The following is a 21,308-nucleotide window of genomic DNA, read 5'->3' as shown; positions in this document are numbered from 1 at the left end:
TGACAGGTAATAACCCAAAGCCTCCTGGAAAGCAGTCAGTGGTGAATTTCCATGGCTGTGTCCTGTGTTAAAGACACCCTGGGTCCCCCAGGGCAATGTTCCCTGCGTGGAGTGAGGGAAAGAGCAGAAGAAAGACTGAGGAGATATGACTTCTGATCTGAGTTTTTGCAGGTTACTCAAATGAACTTTCAGGACCAGTCTTGCTATACGAAGCTGACACTCCAACTCAAGGCAATAACAATTTGGGGTCTTAGCCCAGAATCCGTCTCGAGGAGTAAAAATTATCCTTGAAGATTGAGATTCAGTTGTTAAACACAAATGCCTTAACCAACTCCGTCTCTTGTTTTTACTTCATTTTGCTACACAGCAGCGTCCTTACTTTGATGGCTCCCAATAGAATGCAGTATAGTGAGTTTAGGACGCCAAAGATTCCCAAAAATCAATTCCAAAAGTAATCATCTATCCCCGATGAAACACCATCCTCTTCACGGCTATTTTTTTAAGGCTGAGAACTGCCCTCCAGCAGAGAACCCGCTCCCGACTCCCTACCCCTAATCCAGCACCCTCTTGAGGCACAAAACACGGAACTCAGAGGCAAGAGATGAACCTTAGGCTTTCAATGTCATGAAAACAATCATAAGGAACTTAGAGATAAAGATATTTAGAGAAGTAGCAGTGCCTGCGGCTAGAGATCAGAAGCCTGAGTGCCCTCAAAAAAGAGGGGGAGTCTACACACCAAACCAGCTATTTGCAGACAAAATGGGGAAATTCCTTGTTAGTCATCTCCTCAAAGACTGCTGCAGTTAGAACTTATTGTGAAAAACATAGTAAGAAAAAATATTGCTCGGCATGGAAAGGGAAGAAGTTTCTTTAGATAAAACTAACAGGCACCATCACTGCTACTGTTTGATCAAGAGGAGTAACAGGATAGCAGTTGAGCAGCACAAGCTGGAAGCCCCATACATTGCTGATGGGACCATAACATGAGCAGCTACTTTGGAAACCAGTTTGGCTGTCCCTCAAAATGTTAGAGTCACCACATGACCCAGCAACTAATCGTTTGAGATACCCAAGAGAACGGAAAACATACGTTCACACAAAAACTTGTACCCAAATGTTCACAGCTGCTTATCCACAATAGCCAAAAAGTAAAAACAATCCAAATGTAATCCAAATGTTCATCAACTGGTAAAGGAATAAACAAAATGTGGTATTGCCATGAAGCCTTAAAAAGAAATGCTGACACACGCTACAACATGGATGAACTTTGAAGACGTTATGCTGAATGAAACACGCTAGACACAAAAGGACAAACACTGTATGATTGAACTCATATGAGGTACCCAGAGTAGTCAAAATCAGAGTCACAAAATAGAATGGTGGCTGCCAGGGGCAGAGGGAGGAAAGAATGAGTTACTGTTTAAAGGGCACATAGCCCTGGGTGGGGAGTTCAGTTGGGAAGAGTATGGTCCCAAAACACCAAGGTTGCGGGTTTGATCCCTAGTCAAGGCACATACAAGAGGCAACCAATGAATGCATAAATAAGTGGAACAACAAATCGATGTTCCTCTCTCTCTTTAAAATCAATGAAAAAAATTAAAAATTTAATTTAAAAATAAAATAAATAAAGGGTACAGTTTTAATCTGTGAAGATGGAAAAGTTCTGGAGATGGATGGTGGTGATGGCTGCACAACAATGTGAATACTTAAGGCCTTCAGAGGCCCTGGTGCATTACTGAACTATATACTTAACACTGATAAATTCTGTAATGTGTATTTTACAAAGAAAAATACAACTAAAAAAAAAAAAGGAATGACATACTGACACATGCCACAACATGGGTGAACATATCTTTAGTGAAAGAAGCCAGACACAAAGGCTGATACTGTATGATTCCACTTATAAGAAACGTCCAGCATAGGCAAATCCACAGAGACAGAAAGTAGATTCGTGGTCAGGGGTGGAGGTGGAGGGCGGGGGAGGTAGTGACTGCTAATGGGTACAGGGTTTCTTTTTGAGGTAATGAACATGTTCTGAAATGAAATAACGGTAATGGTCACATTACTCTGTGAGTATCCAAAAAAAACCCCACTGAATTGTACAATGTAAAAGGGGAAATGTTGTGGTATATGAATTATAGCATCACAAAACTATTATTTTTTAAAAGTTCAGCAGCACAAAAAGAAATGAGCAGTTACCCTGCTCTGGAACACTTACCTCGGGGAAAGGTTGCTGGAGGTGGTCCCACTTCAGAAGCTTCAGGTACGCGTAATTCTGGACAGCAACAGGACTAGGCATGGGACTGTCCCCCGATCCAGCGGCCCCTCCCCCAGCTGGCAGGGCATTTTTATACGTCTGATTCATAAGGTCATCTGCGGCTTCTCCCAACCACTGGGTGACAAAGTCCAGGGAATCTGTGAAAAACAAGGCTGTGGGCATTACTGTAACCATCAGGAGGCATGCTTCTCGGAATTACCTTTGGGAAGACCATCCTGGAGGTGTGGTAGATAGAGTACAGAGAATGGACTTTGGAATCAAATAGAACTTGGTCCAAAATCACAGTATCACTAATTACTGGCTGAGTGATCTTAGGCCAAGTCATAATCTGTCCGAACATCAGATTCCTAAAATAAGGAAGTGTGCATCACGTGACAGTCTGTTGTGCGGATGAAACAAGATTGTGCCTATAAAGCACCTAGCCTGGCCTTGCCACCTACAGAGGGTCAATGACCTGCTCTCTTCTCTCCCACCCTGGCTTTTCCTTGTCTAGATCTTAGTCTCGGATCAAGCTGGTTTACCATCAGCCTTGCGGGAGATGAGCTTTGTCACACATTTGATGTGTATTATGCAGCGTTTGGAGCACTGTTGGGCACCTCAGTTGTCTTTCATCCACTATCACCCTCTCCCTACTTTTCTAAGCAGAGTAAGGCACCAGGGACTCTGAAGGACACAAGAGAAAGAAAATGAAGCTCCTGCCCCATTATCTGAGCAAGAAATCCCTCTGGCAGGTCCTGGAACGGGCTCAGCTCTGCCAGTGGAGTCCACCTGAAAACCCGTGGGCAGCCAAGGCCATGGCTGGAGTTCACTCTTGGTTGATGCAGGAGGACACACCTCTGCTTCTGTCAACACAGGGATCACACGGAGCTCTTGGTTCTGAGCTTCGCTCTTGCTTTAGCCTTCTTCTGCCAACAGCATTCTCAAGGCCCAGCAGCTTTGGGAAACCTCAGCTTTTATGCTGTGAGTATTAAGTTCTAGACTCTGGCCAGCAGTGTGCCCTTCGCGGGGTCCGGGCTGCCGGACCTGGCTCTCACACTAAGTCTCTTCCGCCAGTCAGACCGCAACCCTGCATGTCTCCTGAGAGGCAGGACAACACTGGCTGAGGAAGTGAGCTGTGTGGTCAATCAATTCTAGCCAAAAATCTCTCAAATCTATGTCCACATCTATAAAATGAGGTTAAAATATAGGGCCCACCTCAGAGGCTTAGTGTGTGAGGGTTATACTTGATAATGCACGTACACCCTGGGCACAAGCCTGGGACGGAACAAACATCAGCCAGTCTTCCTCTGGTCTGATACTTCTACTCTGCTCTGTCCTTCTCCTCCTGGCCCAGCACCATCCCAACTTCCCTGTCTGGGGCGGGATGAACAACTGCTCAGGGCTGAAAGAACTATTGTGGTCCGGCAACACAGTCTATGCCGAGACAGGCACTTTCACGTTGTGATCAGCCAAGCTACAGGCTAAACGGGACTAGTCTTAAAATAGATGTGAAGACTGGAATTTACCCAGACAATAGCTGCGAATACAGAGACCCACAAGTCACCCTCGAAATGCAACGTAATTTTGGATTCTATAGTCATCTGTTTTCCTGCAGTCGTCTGAGAGGTTCATAAAAGTAAGACTTTTCTGGGTCTGAAGACAGATTTATGAATATGAAACAGAAGCAAAGTGAAATTTCTTGATGCACCTCACAGCGGGGAGAAAAGTGACTCCAACAGTCTCAAGAAGTTTGTCATGTTTGTTTCATTTTTTAATTTAATTTAATTTTTTATTTCAAAGAGGAAAGGAGAGGGAGAGAGAGATACCAACATCAATGATGAGAGAGAATAACTGACTGGCTGCCTCCTGCAAGCCCCACACTGGGGACCCAATCCGAAACCCCAGGCGTATGCCCTGACCGGGAATCGAACTATGATCTCCTGGTTCATAGGTTGATGCTAAACCACTGCGCCATGCTGGCTGGGCTGTCATGTTTTAAAATCAAGGCCAAGCACAAAATTTATCTCAAATTGGTGTCACCATTAAAAACCTATTTAAGATCATCATTCTTTCAATTTTCTATTCTTTTCTTTAATCCTTACTCAAGAATGTGTGTTTTTTATTGATTTGAGAGAGAGAAACTTCAGTTGCCTCCCATATGTGCCTGGACCGGGGATTAAACCCACAACCTGGGGATGTGCCCTGACCAGGAATCAAACATGTCACCTTTCGGTGCACAGGACGATGCTCCATCCAACTGAGCCACACTGGCCAAGGCTCAAATTTGTATTTTTATATCCTACTTATATTTCTCGTTTGTCAATTAAACTTTCTTTTCAAGTACTAATGTCTGTGCTTTTCTGTCTTCAAATAAGACTATTCTCACACTAAAGTTTTGTTTTGAAAATAATATTGTTATGCAACAAGCTACAGCAACTAAAATAAAAAAAAAACAGACAACAAAAGAACATCCCAAAACATTTAAACATACTTGGCTGCTTCTCCAAAAGCTCTTGAAACTTCTTCCTTTCATATTCAACTGACTGCTGCATGAGATGTGGCCTGATGCTACTGACAGCAAAGTTCGCCATGTCCACTTTCATTAGGTCCAACACAGAAAAAATTGCCCTAAAAGAGGAGAGCAAAGGATTTAGAACTGGACACTTGTAATGTAAACATAGTTTTAACAAAAAGAGGTGATCTGAGACAGTCTTTTCATCTCAGAAAGGTTGGCAAGAAAAGTTAGAAAAATCATGAGAAAGTGAATTAAGAAAAACACATTTAGAAAACACAAAAGCTTAAGTAATAGTTTGAAAAGACTGCAAATTTTTAAGCTGCTTTCTGTCCCCACCCCTTTACCCCTTGCCCCCAAGCAAACATAGCTCTCCCCACTGCCTGTCTAGACCAGAATGCATTCCTTGGCTTTGGGGCAGCCCTCACAGCAGCCACAGAGGAAGGAAGGAGCCAAGATTCGAGGTTAAGGGCAGAGAGCTCATCACCCAATAGCTACTCTCACATAGGTTAATTCACTTTCCTAGGAGAGAAAAGAAGTTAACTCTCCTCTCTCCTCTCCTCCTACCTCAGTGTCTCTTACTTCAGGGCTTTACATTCTAGTTCTGGTGGCAGAACTGCTGTTTCATTCTCCGAATGTACCCAATGAGCAGACTTGACACAGTCATCCCATCTTAAGAACCTATCTTTAGGAAATAACCTAAAATACAGGTAAAAGTTTTGTGCACAAAGATGTTCATTGCTGGGTTAAATAGTAAATAATTATACATAATCTAATTGTCGATTTTCACGCACACACAAAAACCTTAATTATATGCAAATGAATATTTTGCAGCTATTGAAAATGCTTATAGGGAGTTTTTTAAAAATCATATAAGTTGGTCATAAAAGGGCAATGCAAGAGATCCTTGTGGTGTTAAAACTGTTCAGTAAATTAAATGTGGTGGCAAATACACAAATTCACACAGATAATAAAATCATATAAAAATACACAAGCACACAAATATATATACAAGTAAATCAGGAAACCTAAGTGAGAGTAGTAGTATCAATGTCAACATTCTGGTTGCAATACACTACATTTTACAAAATGTTACCATTGAGGGAAAACTGGATAAAGTGTACTATATTATTTCTCACAACTCCATGTGAATATACAATATCTCAATGACACTTTAAATTTCCAGAGACATGGAAGCATGGAACAGATGCAGAATCTCAGAGGGAAGGTGGGGGAGAGTAGGTGGGTGGGGGGTAATCAACCAAAGACCTTATATTCATATATGCATAACCCATGGACACAGACAATAGGGTGCTGAAGGCCTGGGGCGGGGAGCAGGGGCGGGCTGCAGGGGGTCAATGGGGGGGGAAGAGGGGGACACATGTAATACTTTCAACAATAAAGAATTATTTTTTTAAAAATAAGTGAAATGATTAGGGTATAATGTTAACAGAAAAAGTCAGGCCTGCAATGCCCACTAAGTCTCCTCAGGTTCAACTGAATATTCAGACTCACAAGACTATCCTAAGCCACAGCCTTGGCACCATCTATTCACACAGCTTGCCAACAGGGCAGCTCCAAACACTCCTCTTCAACAAGAGTTACCAGTACCAGCCACAAGCACAAAACTCAGGCATGTGGGAGCCACCTGGCTTTTAAAAGCCTCAGGTGAGAAAATATTTTTTTTAATTTATTTTATTGTTTAAAGTATTACAAATAGTAGTACATATGTCTTCTTTTTTTCCCCATTGACCTTCCCCTGGCCTCCCCTAATCTCCCCCCACCCCCGGCACATGCCCTCACCCCACCCCCCCAGTGTCTTGTGTCCATTAGTTATGCTTATATGCATCCCTCAACACTCCCCAGCCTTCCTGCTGTAATTTGACAGTCTTCAGGTGAGAAAATATTTTGTAACAAGTCTACAGCATGGCTTCCAGGGTCCTCACTAGGGGTCCAATTATAAAAGCTACCTCACTAACGGAAGTTCAAAGTATGGTGTCCCATCCAGTAGTTATAGTTCATTATCATTCCTTTCAGTCCAGACACAATTCACCAATCAGAGTTCACTTTCCCCATAAGCAATGTTGCCTAGTACCATTTTGATACAAAACATCTGTATCTGTTCACAGGAACACACAGCTAAGCAGTTAACCAAAAGTCAAAGTCTCAGGCAGCATCAGTCAATTCTTTGTCCACATTAGCATAACAATTATATAAATTTAATAATAATGATATATATTTAAATATAAACATGCAAAAGACCAAAGAAAGTTAATATAAAATATGTTAGTTAATAGGATTATATTAAAGTTAAATTTATTGAATGTCTTGTTTGTATTTTGATTATATAGAATGTCTACATTCTTAGGAGATGCTGAAATATTTAAAGGTGAAATGTCACAATGTCTGCCATTAACTCTCACAAGGTTCAAGAGAAAAAAACATACACACATGCATACATACTCACAAGTATATATAAAGAAAGCAAATTGGGAGCCCTGGCTGGGTGGCTCAGTTGGCTGGAGCATCATCCTGTACACCAAAAAGGTTGTGGGTTCAATTCTTGGTCAGGGCACATGCCTAGGTTGCAAGTTCCATCCCCGGTGGGGGCGTGTATAAGAGGCAACCAATCAAGGTTTCTCTCTTACATCGATGTTTCTCTCTCTCTCTCTATCTCTCTCAAATCAATAAAAACATATCCTCGAGTGAAGAATAAAAAGATAAAATAAATAAACAAAATACAAAGAAAGCAAATTGACAAAATGTTAAAAATTGGTGGATCTACATAAAGGGTATATGAGTCATAATTATACTGTTTTTGTGACTTTTCTGTAGATTTGGAATAAAAAAAACATTAATGGTAAAAAAAAAACTAAAAATATATATATTAACATTATAACAGTGATTGTGCCTTTTGGTGGTAAAGTTATGGGTGAACTTTTTCCTTCTTTCTACCTTTCTATGTTTTATAAAATGTTTGCTTTTTAACATTTTTTTAAATGCCTGAGTTATCTGCCCTAGCCAGTTTAGCTCAGTGGATAGAGCGTCGACCCACAGACTGAAGGGTCCCAGGTTCAATTCTGGTAAAGGGCATGTACCTCGGTTGCAGGCTTGATCCCTGGCCCTGGTCGAGGTGCGTGTAGGAGGCAACCAATCAAAGTGTCTCTCTCACATCAATATTTCTCTCTCTCTGACTCTTCCCCTCCCTTCCACTCTCTCTAAAAATCAACGGAAAAATATCCTCGGGTGAGGATTAACAATAACAACAAAAATGCATGAGTTATCTATATTTGAGAAGAGGTTTTTGAAAAGAGGTTCTGTGTTCTAGGTGCACTTGAGGTGATTAACACGACTCTCATACCTGAAAAGGGCCTTTAGCTTCTTGACTTCCTCATCTCGAGCAGGTGCACACAGGGTCCCCATCATGCCAATAATGAATTCAACCAGCTTGGAAATGTCAAGGGCCCCATTCTCTGCCTCCTGCTTTATGAGCTCCAGATCCAAGACTTCCGTAATCTGGTTTCTCAGTCTAGTGTGACCAGGCAGCAAGAAAGAAAAGAGAGTCTGCAAAAGAGTACAGCCAAGTTTAATCAGTTTAATCAGTTTCCTAGTCAGACATCACTTTTTATTATATATACAGGAATTTACTCCTACCCAAATGAGGACTTTCCAACTGTTACTATAAGGCTGCACATATTTTAACCCCTCATTCAACAAGTCTACAGAAAAACATGTCTACAAATCATTTAGAGCTATTTAAGTTTCCATTTAAGTTCTAGGTAACGCTCAACTGGATGCAATATGAATAGAAGTGAGAAAAGTAAAACACATTAATTAACACAAGCCTGTGAACCAACCACAGATGCCAATTTCCACAGAAACATCTCTTCTTTGATACTACTGTTAAAGGTATCACAAAAACAGCCCTACCTTTCACTTAAGGCCTTCTCTATTCCTCAGGCTGAATCACTTTTTGGCCACTATAAATTGAACGTGTCCACACCTATTGAAAATTTTATAAATCACCTATAATTCATAAAATAAATTTTCTCGAAATAATTCTATTTTTTTAAATATTAACCTTTTCTTTGTCTACAAAGGAATGCCTTCAGGTTACCATAGCTTGTTTGAAACTTTAAAAAGGGCTTTAAGCCAAAGGTACTCAGTCCACATTTCGGCAAGTAATTTAACTGCAACCTTAACTTCTTTAGTCTTCTGGCACAGCAACACGGAGAAGCTGAATATCCCTAACACACCAGAAAAGCACCACAATTTGCTCTTCACCTTACCTCTTTGATCTCCCCGAGAAGTTTAATGGCATGGTCATAGGTTGGGGGGTCCTCACTTAGCTGGACACTCAAGCAATCCCAAAAAGCTTTATGCACAATCTCCTTTACTTTCTTCTCCAAACTGGAGGCAAATGGGGGAGGGGGGAAGCAAAAACAAACAAAATATTTGAGCTCAAATCACATTTTAAAAATTAAAACAGCTTTTTTTGAACTATGATTTACATACTATAAAATTCACCTTGCCAAAGCCGGTTTGGCTCGGTGGATAGAGCGTCGGCCTGCGGACTGAAAGGTCCCAGGTTCGATTCCGGTCAAGGGCATGTACCTGGGTTGCCGGCACATCCCCGGTGGGGGATGTGCAGGAGGCAGCTGATCGATGTTTCTCTCTCATCGATGTTTCTAACTCTCTATCTCTCTCCCTTCCTCTCTGTAAGAAATCAATAAAATACATTTAAAAAAAAATAAAATAAAATTCACCTGTTTTAAGCATACCATTCAAAGATTTTTAGTAAACGCATCAAGTTGTGCAACCATCACCACAGTCCAACAAAACATTTCTATCACTTCAGGAAGACCACTCGTGCCCAAGTTGTGTGCCAGGTTCCAAAGATGCCTGAAGGCATTCCCAGAGTACAGGCCATTGGGCTTGGCCACCCTGCCCCCTACCCTCGACCTGGTTGAATACGACATATCTCCAGAAACCTGGAAGGCACAAGCTGAGCAGGTGGCCATAAGATACCTGCTTACAAGAGAGTACCTGCTTCAATACAACGAACCCAACCTCCTAGAGCCCATTGAAGATCCTGCTTTGAATCATTGGGCCTACACAAGATCAGCAAATGCCTATCCCAATTTCAGACCCACTCCCAAGGCCTCACTCTTAGGAGCTGTGATTGGAATTGGGTCCCTCTTCTCTGGTATTACATTTTTTAAACTGATAGAGAGATAGGAAAGAAAAACTTATCCAGGAAGGAAAATTGGATCAAACATTTAACATCTCACATTAAGTCTAGTATGAGGACTATATGTATTATTGTTTAAATAAGTCTTCTATTAATTATTATAAAAAACAAACATCCTTGTGCCTATTAGGAGTCACTGCCCAGTTCCACCCCAACCCAGGCAATCACTAATCTACTTTCTGTCTCTATAGATTTTCCTTCTCTGAATTTTTCATGTAAAAAAAATTGTACAGTATGAGGATTATGGGTCTGGATCCTTTTACTTGGCAAAATGCTTTTAAGCACTGTCATCCATATAACATGTATCAGTGCTTTGATCCTTTTTATGACTGAAAAATATTCCATTACATGGATATACCACATATTATTTACCTATTCATGTGATGATGGAACATTTGGGTTATTTCTACTTTTGGCTATTATCAAATCACTTTCAAAAACACAAATTCTACAGGTTTAGGGTGAGAATTTTTTTTAATTGGAATAAAGGAAAGATTTACCAGACATACTTAAACTAATCACGTCTTCTTATTTTTAGTTAGTGATTTATTTCAATAAGTACCTCACTGGAAAGAATAACTTTCAACTAATTTGACAGATGGCATTAAACCAGTTAACAGCATTAACAATTCCATATGATAAAAAGAATATTGGAAAGTTTAGGGCTGTTAATTTTTAGTTTTTTTTATACCATCAAGTTTCCTAAGGTATTTACGATTAAGTAGTTTAAAATAACAATCCGGCATATATATAGTTTAAAGCACTTTATTTCTTAAAAAATATCCTATTTCCATGTGATATATGAAACAACTGCTTAGATGAGGTACCAAACTATAACAACTTATAACACTTCATTAAAACTGGTAATTATCGCCCAGCCAGTGTGGGTGTGTGGGTCAGTGGTTAGAGCACCAGCCCACATACTGATGGGTTGACGTTCGGTTCCTGGTCAAGCGCACATATCTGGGTTGTAGGTTCGATCCCTGGCCCCGATCAGGGCACATGTGGGAGGCAACCAATCAATGTGTCTCCCTCATATCGATGTCTCTGTCTTTTTGTCTCTGTCTCTCTCTCTCTTCCCCCCTTCCTCCTTCCCTTCCACTCTCTCTAAAAAATCAATGGAAAAATATCCTTGGATGAGGATTAATAAAATAAATAAATAAAACTTGTAATTATACTATGAGAGCAAAACAAGTAATTCTGCATTATTTTTTTAATATATATTTTATTGATTTTTTTTACAGAGAGGAAAGGAGAAGGATAGAGAGTTAGAAACATCGATGAGAGAGAAACATCGATCAGCTGCCTCCTGCACACCTCCTACTGGGAATATGCCCGCAACCAAGGTACATGCCCTTGACCGGAATCGAACCTGGGACCTTTCAGTTCACAGGCCGACGCTCTATCCACTGAGCCAAACCGGTTAGGGCTAATTCTGCATTATTAATGTGAAAAAGTACTGTCTTGGCAAAACACATAAGAAATGTCTGTAAAGTCATATTTAAAAGCCTATTGTGGGAGACAATAGCACTTGCCAACCCAGCAGCCATTCCTCCTCCTTTTTTTCTTCCATGGCACTTTCACAATTATAATGGCCAATGATTTTTCTTTCTTATGACCATACATCTTAAAAAGTGCACCTTACAATCAATAGAGTATTAGATTCAATATGGTATTTGCCAGGTGCTAGGGATACAGAAAATAAGGTATAGTTCTTGTCTATAGAGCAGGGGTGGGGAACATCCAGCTGGGCCATATAAGGCCCACAAAATCACTTGGGCTAGCCCTGCCAAAGCATTAGGGGGAGTTAATTAAGTGTTCGACCAAATATAGCAGGCTCATTTTTAATTTGATAATTTTGTATAGCCTTCGAATGATGTTAAAAATATCTAAGTGGCCCTGGGCAGAAAAGGTTCCCCACCCCTGATGTAGAGTTTACAACCTGTTAAGAAGCACAAGTAAACCAACAGCTACAGTGCAATGTGATAGTTACGAGAAATGAATGAAACAAGCAATGAAAACACAGTAGGAGGCAGCTAAGTCCTATGGAGAAGGGAGAAGTGAACATGAAAGATTTTTACATTTTTGAAGGATCAATGGTCCTTCGATCCACTTTCAAACTTGAGTAATTCTTGGTAGAGGAGTATTTTTTAGAAACATACAAAAGGAGAGGTGTATTTGAATATAATGACATCAACTGAAGAAAATATTCTCAGAACTGGGAAATGACAGTATTCTACTAAACAAGTAACTTAGTAACCACCTTACCTATCTTCTGGTAATTCAACAGGTTTAATCTGGAAGTCTCCATTGACTACAATTTCATGGGCTAGAGCCATGTTAGTGACTCCTTTTGCCGTCTCTAGAAGCTCTTCTACTGTCACAAAGCGAGGAGGACTGGCTGTAACAAAAAACCCAGTATAAGAGATTTGCTTCTCTAAATTAGAATTTCTATTAAAGTAAGGAGAAGGCAGTGGTTCCGGTACCAGCTAGTAATTTTTGGTTAGGCCTCTACTTATGAAAATATTCCAGCAATTTCAAACAATAAACCTATTTATTATTATTTTTTAAATCTAGAGTCCTAAAAGCAGAAATCGTTTACAATGCTTAAAACATGTTTTGTTTTACTAAGACTGGTCAATGAGAAATGATTACAATGAACTGAGACAGAAAAACTTTTACAGACTATCAATCCTAAATGACAAACAAGAGACGCCAGATTTAAGATTTCCTGTTTTGCTCCCATGAGCAGTTTACATTTTGCTGCATCAATAACTGTCCATGAATGAATCTCCCCAAATTAAAACAGCAGCAAGTACTTCAGGTGCCAGGTGCTGTTTAAACATTGCTAAAACGCTACCCTGTACAGATACCAAGAGAGAATATGAGTTCTAAAGCTGAACAATGAAGAAATCAGAGGGTGTGTGACACAAGAACTTTGTAGAGTACAGGTTCACTGTATCAAAACCTTGAGTCCTCTGATTTCTCCCATCCCACTGCCCTGATATCCAAGTCCTGTAGATTTCACTTCCGTATCAACAGCTGCAATAACTGGACTCCATCTCTCCCTCTCCTTTGGTAAAACTTGAGATTTATCTTCCAGAAATCTCCCCAGGTGTTCTGAGCCAAGGAACACTGGATAATTCTGATAAATACATGAATTTTTTTGTGTATCAATAAAGCTGTTTTTAAAATAAAGTCCATGATAGCAGTTCTTTAGCCTATAACAGAACAGGGGGTAGGGGGTAGGGGGTAGGGGCAGGGGAGAAATGCTGTGAAAACAGATTGCTGATTGAGCTGATCTGGGGTAGGGCCAGAGAATCTGCATTTCTCACACGTCTCCAGCTGATACTCATGGTTGCAGAAATCATACTTTGAAAAGCAATGGCCTAGAAGATGACAATATTAATTTTATGTCATCTGACAGGATCTGGGCTTAAAATGAGGTAAATAATGTCACTGGTTTACACAGGGTTTAATAGTTACAAAGTTTTTAAGTTGGTGAAAGTAATTTTCCTTCCTCTTTTACTTTTTTCTTTTGCTCAGCAGAAAAAGGGAACTAAATCCAAGAGCTGGTCATACACCGTCTGGTAAAAATTTTTATTTGGTCACACAAGGGGAAGTTGGAAAAATGCAACAAAATTCTAAGCATTTCCAGAAAAATATTAATAAAAATAATAATAATTTGCTTCATTAATATTAAAATAGAATAAATACCCCAAATCACAGATCAACCAAAGAGAGCAGAAGATGCAGAAATAGGTGAATACAACACACACATACAGGAACTATACATGTGGTCAATAAGGCAAAATTAATTTTTTGATCAAATGGTGCTGGAACAATTAGATAGCATATGTATAAAAAATGACTCCCGACCAGGCCAGTGTGGCTCAGTTACTTAGAATGTTGTCCCACACACCAAGAGGTAGTGGGTTTGATTCCAAGACAGGACACATACCCAGGTTGTGGGTTTGATCCCTAGTCTCAAGTACAGGAGGCAACGAATTGATGTTTCTCTCTCACATTGTTTCTTTCTGTCCCTCTCTTCCCCTTCCTCTCTCTAAAATCAATTTAAAAAAACCCACATATCTTTGGGTGATGACTTAAAAAAAAGGGGGGGGGGGCAAAATTATAGCGACAGAAAGCAAATCAGAGGTTGCCCAGGGATGGTGGAGAAAGGGGAAGATTAATGTGAAGGGGCACAGAAAATTTGGGGAGGTGATGGAAATGTTCTAGCAGCTCATGATTGTGGTGGTAGTGACACAACTGTAAATGTATTGGTGAAAACTCATCAATCTGCACACTTAAAATTGGTGAATTTTACTATGTAGTATAAATTATACCTCCATAAAGTTGATTAAAAATTTGAAGGCACTCAGTAGGAATTTACTATATATAAAATAATTACTAAATTTCTTAAAGCCAGTATTTTCTGTTACCATTCATCAGAAAATGGAACGTCCACTGTGGTATATCAATATCATGTATCAGGAGTTATTAAACTCTGAGTTCTTAATCTCTTAAAAAGAAATCCAGAGATTGTCACCAGGTCTTCCAAATTTGTTTTAACCTTGGTTTTGCAAAAATCTCCAAATGTATGATCATCTTAAATTTATGAAAAAACAGAAACACACCAAGCTCTCCTAGTAATAAAAAGGGTCCAATGCTTGCTATAATAATACAACATTAACTTTCGTCTTGGCTGCTGACACGCCATCGGGACCGAGGAAGACCTGGAAACTTCGGGGCCACATGAGCCACGGCCACAGCTGCATCAGCAGGCACTGGAAGCCCCAGAGGCTGAGGGAATGCTGGTGGCATGCGTCATCTCAGGATCAACTTGGACAAATATCACCCAGGTTACTTTGATGGCATTACCACTTAAAGAGGAACCAGAGCTTCTGCCCAACTGTCAATCTTGACAAACTGTGGGCCTTGGTCAGTGAGCAGACACAGGTAAATGCTGCCAAAACAAGGCTGGAGCTGCTCCTATCATTGATGTAGTGTGATCGGGCTACAGCACAGCTCTGGGGAAGAGAAAGCTCCCAAAGCAGCCTGTCATCATGCAGGACAAATTCTTCAGCAGAAGGGCTGAGGAGAAGACTAAGGGTGTGTGTGTGTCGGGCGGGGGGGAGGGGGGCGGGGGGGGGGGGAAGGCGGGGGAGGGTCTGTGTCCAGGTAGCTTGAAGCCACATGGACAAAAATTCATGAAACACTCATAAGTGCTTTCCCTCCCCACCCGCAAAAGGGTACTATGTTGACTAATAAATTATCTGGAAACACAAAAATGTTTGTACTTCTGCCAACTATGAAGAATTACTGATCATCTACACTTTAAAGAGATAACATCAGCAATGACATTCTTAGACTATGACATCCCCTCTTAAAACTTTCATTTTTGAACTCACTTCAAAAAACATAAGTATTCTTAATAAAAGACATGAGTTGGGGCAACTGCTGGGAATGTCTACGAAAAATGCCACCCTTTCATCTTAGGAGGCCTGCTCCCTGCCAGGGATCTGAAGTGTCTTTACCATGTATGTTCAGCAATTTGAATTCCTTCAACCTGTGAGAACTCAACCCCCAGGCAATGAACCTGGGGTGTGGTGAAGTCACTCCCGTTTAATACCCCCCCCGCTTTTTTTAACCTGCACAGGCACAGTCCTGGCTGGGACCTGCTTCAGACTTTCAAACACTCTTTTAATTAAAACTGCAATATAGACTCCAACCTCCTATTTTTCAGAGCACTTCAGAGAAACTGGAATGTCACTGAGGCTGCATGAAGACAGGAACATTCTGGACATTATTCAAAAACTTTAATTTCTCATGCAATTGAAAACCCACAAGTGACTAGGCTGCCAGTTAGAAGAGAAAGAAGAAACTGTTATTGTTCTTGAATGCTAATTAGTGGCAATGTTATCATATTACTAGAACCTAGCTCAGGGAGGCCTAATAAAAATATCATCTGAAAATATTGCTTTTAACCAACGTTAGATTTGCTTACAGTGAGGTCTTTGCACTCTCTGGGTGCTGGGAGAGCCTGACTTTTTTTTCTGTAAAGCTTCATTAGAACCTTCCACGGCATCTTCAAGGCCTTGTTCAGAATCATTTGATTTTGATTTTCCTGCTTCAATTATATTGGTCTTCTCAAGATTTTCAGACATTCTCAATTAAGTTTATTCACTTTCCTAAAAAGAAAAAAGATAATGAACCTGGGAAGAAAAAAAAGAAGCAAAATGTTTTAGCTCTGTCAGTAATTAGCAGTGTGACTCCTGACAAATCATTTAATCTCGTTGGGTTTCAGCTTTCTCATCTGGAAAAGTAATAGGCTTGCTAGGATCTTATCCAGTTATAATATTCTACTCCAATGATTAAACATACACTTTTGTTATTTATCAAATTAATGGACCTGTATCTCAGATGGAGAGTAACAAGTTTGAGTATTTTTGTCCCATTCCTGAGTACCATGTAACATTAGAACACAGGGCTATAAATTGCCTGCTTCCATTTTAATTCAAAGAGTGATTCGACTCTTAAAACTCTGTACTTTCACTCCTGAGTGCTGGTAGGAAAACTTTGGAAATCATGTGTTAATGTTTAATCAGGCTTCCAAGTGAACACACTGGCTGAGGAGTTGGTTCCCGGATCCCATTATGTGAATGAGATACGTTGGATGACGGATAGAAGATAGACTCTTATGAAGCATTTAAGAAGAATGTGTGGGGCAACTCCTTACCAGTCAGCAGAAAAGGATGATGAGTAAAGCAGGAAGTTGCCAATAACCATGATATATGTGGCTGGGTGCGGTTTTAATTTTTTTAGTTGCCGATTAGAATAGAAATAACATGTCAGTTTGGGCCAGTTAATAAAGGCCTGGAATAGTAACCTCTTATTTACTGTATAAGTTTTTGTCAAGTTGGTTTCCACCCCCATTTTAGAGTTCTCTATTCCTAAGGTATTTCCAATTGAGGGAGGAGAAAGATGAACATTCCGTTCCTGCACTTACACTACTGAAAATAATCAGTCTTGGTATTATTAGCATTTGAAGATCACAAAACATTTTCATAAACACTAATTAAACTTCATTACACACCTGGAAGGTAATCCAGAGATCAGAAGAAAGAGTCTATGGCAGACTCTTTTCTGCACATCAGAGAAGAATCACTTGATATAATTACCTGGAATTTTAGATACCACCATTAAATAGAATGAAGTTACTGGAATTTACATTTTCAGGCCTGTATTATTCATATGAAGACTCTTTATTATTCATATGAAGACTCTTTTCTTTCCTTCCTTCCTTCCTTCCTTCCTTCCTTCCTTCCTTCCTTCCTTCCTTTTTTCCTTCCTTCCTTCCTTTTCTTGAATGGCAGGTTGCCACATGCAGCACCTCATTTGAATGTGTCTGGAGTCTTGGAAGCTTGACTACCCTATGCTCTACAAATGGACCCTGAGAGCCTGTCTGGAGATTCTAGCAGGAGAGTGCAGCTACAAGAACAGTTAGTCCTCTCCTCTAGCGGGGAAAGCCATCTTCGACCAAGAGCACAGCTTGGGGAGAAAGGCAGATGGAGTGGTGAGGGAGGAAGGGGACACCTGCCTAACCAGCCAGATCAGCCGAATCAACCCTGGCGATCAGTGGGGTGACAGACGTTGCAGCCAGATCACCCTCAAGTCCTGAAGAGTCCATGTGGCTTGAAAACCGTTCCCCTTTACCGTCCAGCATCTCACTCCAGACACCCATCTCCTCTCTGTTCTAAATCCTATTTGGCTCTGGAAATGCTCCAAGAGCCAACAGATAACATTACCAGCAAATCCTAAGAGAAAGGACAAACAAAAACACTTCTAATTTTATCCCTTTCACATGCTGGGAATGAGCTCAAGAAGGATGAAGTAATTCATTCTATGCTCTGAGGAGGAAAGGCAGGAAACTTAGCTACATCAACTAACCCGTCCTTGTAAGATTAGGCTTGGGTCCACGCTCCTCCCAGGACCTTCCCCAACCTCACCGGTATTTGCACCTTTCTCTGAACTCCTGCACGACTAGACACCTGGCATTCACCATTGCCTTAAATCCAATTCAAAATATGCTTATTTAAATAGTAATAGAAAGACGAAAAGGCATGGTTTAGACGCAGTGGTTCTCAACCTTCTGGCCCTTTAAATACAGTTCCTCATGTTGTGACCCAACCATAAAATTATTTTCGTTGCTACTTCGTAACTGTAATGTTGCTACTGTTAGGAATCGTCATGTAAATATCTGACATGCAGGATGGTCTTAGGCGACCCCTGTGAAAGGGTCGTTCGACCGCCAAAAGGGTCGCGACCCACAGGTTGAGAACCGCTGGTTTAGAGGGAGAGAGAGACATTCTGACAAGGAAACACGGTGAAACTTAAGCCTTCATGGCATTATGAAATCACTAAGGAAATAGAGCAGAGGGAGAAACTAATTCTGCCTGCAAGGAGGTTGGTATTCCCAGAAAAGGGGACATTTGAGCTGGTCTTTTAGGAAAGAGTAGGATTTCATTCAATTAAAAACAAAAATGTATGGAGGGGGAGAGGGAGAGCACAAGTGGAGGCACATACATAAGTAGCATAAGAGGCAGGTGAGGAAGGGAAAAAGACGGGTTGGGGCCAGATTGTAAAATTGCTAGTTTTCTTTAAAAACAAACAAACAAAAAAACAACTTTTCACCTAGATTTTTAACTTCGTAAGGGCCAAGACCAACCATAGCCCCCACGTATGCTCCATGCAGACACCCACTAAGGCTCTGTTGACAGCTGTGTCATCGCAGTGATGTCGGTGTCTGCGGGAGGGATGGGCTTTGGTCTCGGACATGCACGGGTCCCCATGCTGGCCCTTTACTGGCCCCGCTTCCCCATCGCAGCTAGCCTACGCCTGTCCGGTCTGGGGGACGTTTAAAGGCAGACCGTGCAGGACAACAGATGGCACCCGACCGGCTTCCCGTGAATGGCAGGGGCGGTTCCGGGCTGGAGGATGCATTCACGCACTCAGTGCGCTCACTCACTCAACACTCCCCAGTGCCCGCCAAGCCTGGAAAGGGAGCCGAGGGGCGGGGTCCCCGCTCCGGCCGTGAAGACCGGCTCTCGGAGCTTCAGCCCGGGCCGAGCTGGACACCAGAGACGCCCCAGCAGAGAGGGTCTTTCGGCAAAACGCAGGGGCTCGGTCCACCGACGCCGGGAGCCACGTCCTCCCGCACGCGGCGCCACTCCTCCCAGACGCCTTTGTAAACAACTGTTTGGGCCGGCGAGGGAGTGGCCCAGCCGGGGAGCAGCGATGAGAGCGGGGCGCGCCCGGAGAACCGCCGCGAGGGGTGGGACGCAGGCCGCGCTAAACCCGCCCGAGGTCCCCGCCGCTTCCTCGCCTCCACCCGCCATCACCGGGACCCGGCCCGACGCGGGGCGGCGAAGAAGTGCCTGTCATTTCGAACTCGTGCTGACAGCCTCCGCGCCCGCTTCCCTCACCTGCGGCGGAGTCGGCGTTTTCCTAGCTGCGTCCGGGGCGGGGAATCTGGCTGGGCCGGCGCCCCGGCGGAGGCGGGGAGAGATGCGCGGCGGGCGGGGCGGTTCAGCCTCTGCCCCTCAAAGGCCACATCCCTCGCCGCGCAGCGGGCTGTCCTCCCCGCCGGGTAGCGGCCAGCGCAATCGCTCCTCTGCGTCGGGAAGCGGGAGGCAGCTTTTCACCTGGAGGCTTAAGCCCAAGGTGGGAGGCGCCATTTTCTGTACGGAAAGGCAGGGGGCGTGGCTAAGAACAGGGCGGCGCCATGTTTGTGTACGGAGAGGGGGCGTGGCTCAGAGCGGGGCGGCGCCACGTACGGAGAGTCCGGGGCTGAGGCCGGGTGTTCGCCTCAGGATGCGAGCGGTGGGAGAGGAGCGCGAGGTAGAGGAGGTGCGGCTTCAGGCAAGTGAAGGAAAAGGGCAGGTCGCCCAGCCGCGCCGCGATTCCCAGCTTCCCGGCCCAGGTTTCCAAATGTAGATATTACTTCAGATGTTGTAGTTGCACGTGGTTTATTGCCCTCCCCTCATCTTGGCTGTTAAAGTCATGCCCACCCCCTGGGCAGCCAGGCCTCAGGTTCATGGCACAGACGAGGTTTGGTTCTGGGGTCATTTCTTAGATTTTTAAGCGGCTGCTACACTTGGTGGATAGGAAGAGTGAGACTTTAGCCCTGAAAAGACGGAAGGCTTGGGCAGACGGTTCCCTCGAGGGCTCAGCCCGCTTTAGGGCCGTAGGCACAGGGACCGTCCAGGGCAGCCCCCGGAGCAGGCGTCCATCGGACGAGGCCGTTTTGCAGCCTCTCCTTCCTCCGTCCCAGGTGGTGGGGCCGTGACTGCCTCGAGGCTGCTCCCTGGAAGCCGTTCTACCCTCAGCCGGTAGCTGTAAAACAGCGCACGTGAAAAGAATCTTTTTTGTGCCTCATGTTAAAAAATTAAAAAAAAAAAAAAAGTGCGTGACTCCTCACTGTGTTCATTTGTGGGGAAAAAAAATGCACTTAAGACTGAGCACTAAATCATGCTTTAAACAAAGTGAAGGTAATAGTTGTCTTCTACCTGTAGCTTACGAACTTGTTATATTAAAAGAACCAGAATAAAGCAAGAGGGAGTGGAATTGGTGCTTGCAAGCACTGCTTCCGAAAGGGTAGCTACCCCGACAGTAGAGACCGCACGGAGGGACGGACGGACAACGCCCTCAAGCCCTTCCCTCGACAGCACGTGCACGTCCTCAGACCAGGGTTCACTTCCGGAGGGAAAAAAAACTTATCCAACTGGAACAAAGATTCACGAAGAAAACATGGAGTTTTCACTTCTGAGTCCAGACGGCTGTGCCCTCGAGTCTCTAGATTGGGGCGTCTCAACCCTGACTACACCTCGGCGTCTTCTGGGGACAGTCTATAAAGCTGCCACCCGAAACTTGGGGGGCAAAGGGGGATGATGCCAGGCAAGAATTGTTAAGCTTCCCAGGTGACCCTAAGATGCAGCCATACAGGAATAGCCTCCCTAGCAAGACCCACCCCGTCCCTCCAGCCCCGGTGACCGTGCTCTGCCTTCCTTGGATTAATATAAACGATTTTCACACGTGGAGAGGACCGTGTGACACCACCAAAACCTCTATTTGACTTAGTTCACCTTGTAACCTTTTGATATATTTTGAATTGCTTCCTTCGAATATTAAAAACATACTGACTTGTGTTTCAGTTTTGGCTACAAGGACTGGGAACAAATTACCTCAAGGTAAAGGGAGCTCCTGCGAGGCTGGCTGCACTAGGCTTT

At 42.8% G+C, this 21,308-nt stretch overlaps 2 protein-coding genes and 1 pseudogene across 7 annotated transcripts in view; 2 read left to right on the top strand and 1 right to left on the bottom strand.

The window, feature by feature from the left end:
- The window catches only part of TCP11L1 (t-complex 11 like 1), a 60,754-nt gene extending 41,110 nt beyond the window's left edge, over nucleotides 1-19,644 (bottom strand). Inside the window, exons 1-7 of one of the 2 annotated variants that reach the window (XM_023761835.1) lie at nucleotides 19,506-19,644; nucleotides 16,028-16,211; nucleotides 12,289-12,421; nucleotides 9,059-9,179; nucleotides 8,131-8,333; nucleotides 4,749-4,885; nucleotides 2,219-2,415 (exon numbers count right to left, since the gene is read on the bottom strand). In XM_023761835.1, the coding sequence (XP_023617603.1) occupies nucleotides 2,219-2,415; nucleotides 4,749-4,885; nucleotides 8,131-8,333; nucleotides 9,059-9,179; nucleotides 12,289-12,421; nucleotides 16,028-16,187 (951 nt within the window). In that variant the 5' untranslated portion in view covers nucleotides 16,188-16,211; nucleotides 19,506-19,644. The remainder of the gene's footprint in view (nucleotides 1-2,218; nucleotides 2,416-4,748; nucleotides 4,886-8,130; nucleotides 8,334-9,058; nucleotides 9,180-12,288; nucleotides 12,422-16,027; nucleotides 16,212-19,505) is intronic. The other variant, XM_023761834.1, reaches the window with a different exon arrangement.
- LOC106698706 lies at nucleotides 9,190-10,065 on the top strand (annotated as a pseudogene).
- Nucleotides 19,038-21,308, top strand: part of LOC102419534 — an 84,980-nt gene continuing 82,709 nt past the window's right edge. For 3 of the 5 annotated variants that reach the window (XR_330367.3, XR_002831502.1, XR_001350103.2), the window contains exon 1: nucleotides 19,038-20,012. Coding sequence is in view for 1 of the 5 variants with exons in the window: in XM_023761836.1 (XP_023617604.1) it covers nucleotides 19,318-20,012; nucleotides 20,354-20,435 (777 nt within the window). In the remaining 4 variants the exon portion in view is untranslated. Of the gene's footprint in view, nucleotides 20,013-20,353; nucleotides 20,496-21,308 lie in introns of those variants that run through there. The other 2 variants (XM_023761836.1, XM_023761837.1) reach the window with 2 other exon arrangements.

The sequence above is a fragment of the Myotis lucifugus genome, unplaced genomic scaffold (genome assembly GCF_000147115.1).
Source record: "Myotis lucifugus unplaced genomic scaffold, Myoluc2.0 scaffold_218, whole genome shotgun sequence".
NCBI classification, from domain to species: Eukaryota; Metazoa; Chordata; class Mammalia; order Chiroptera; family Vespertilionidae; genus Myotis; species Myotis lucifugus.
This window is presented reverse-complemented; position numbering and strand designations above follow the sequence as displayed.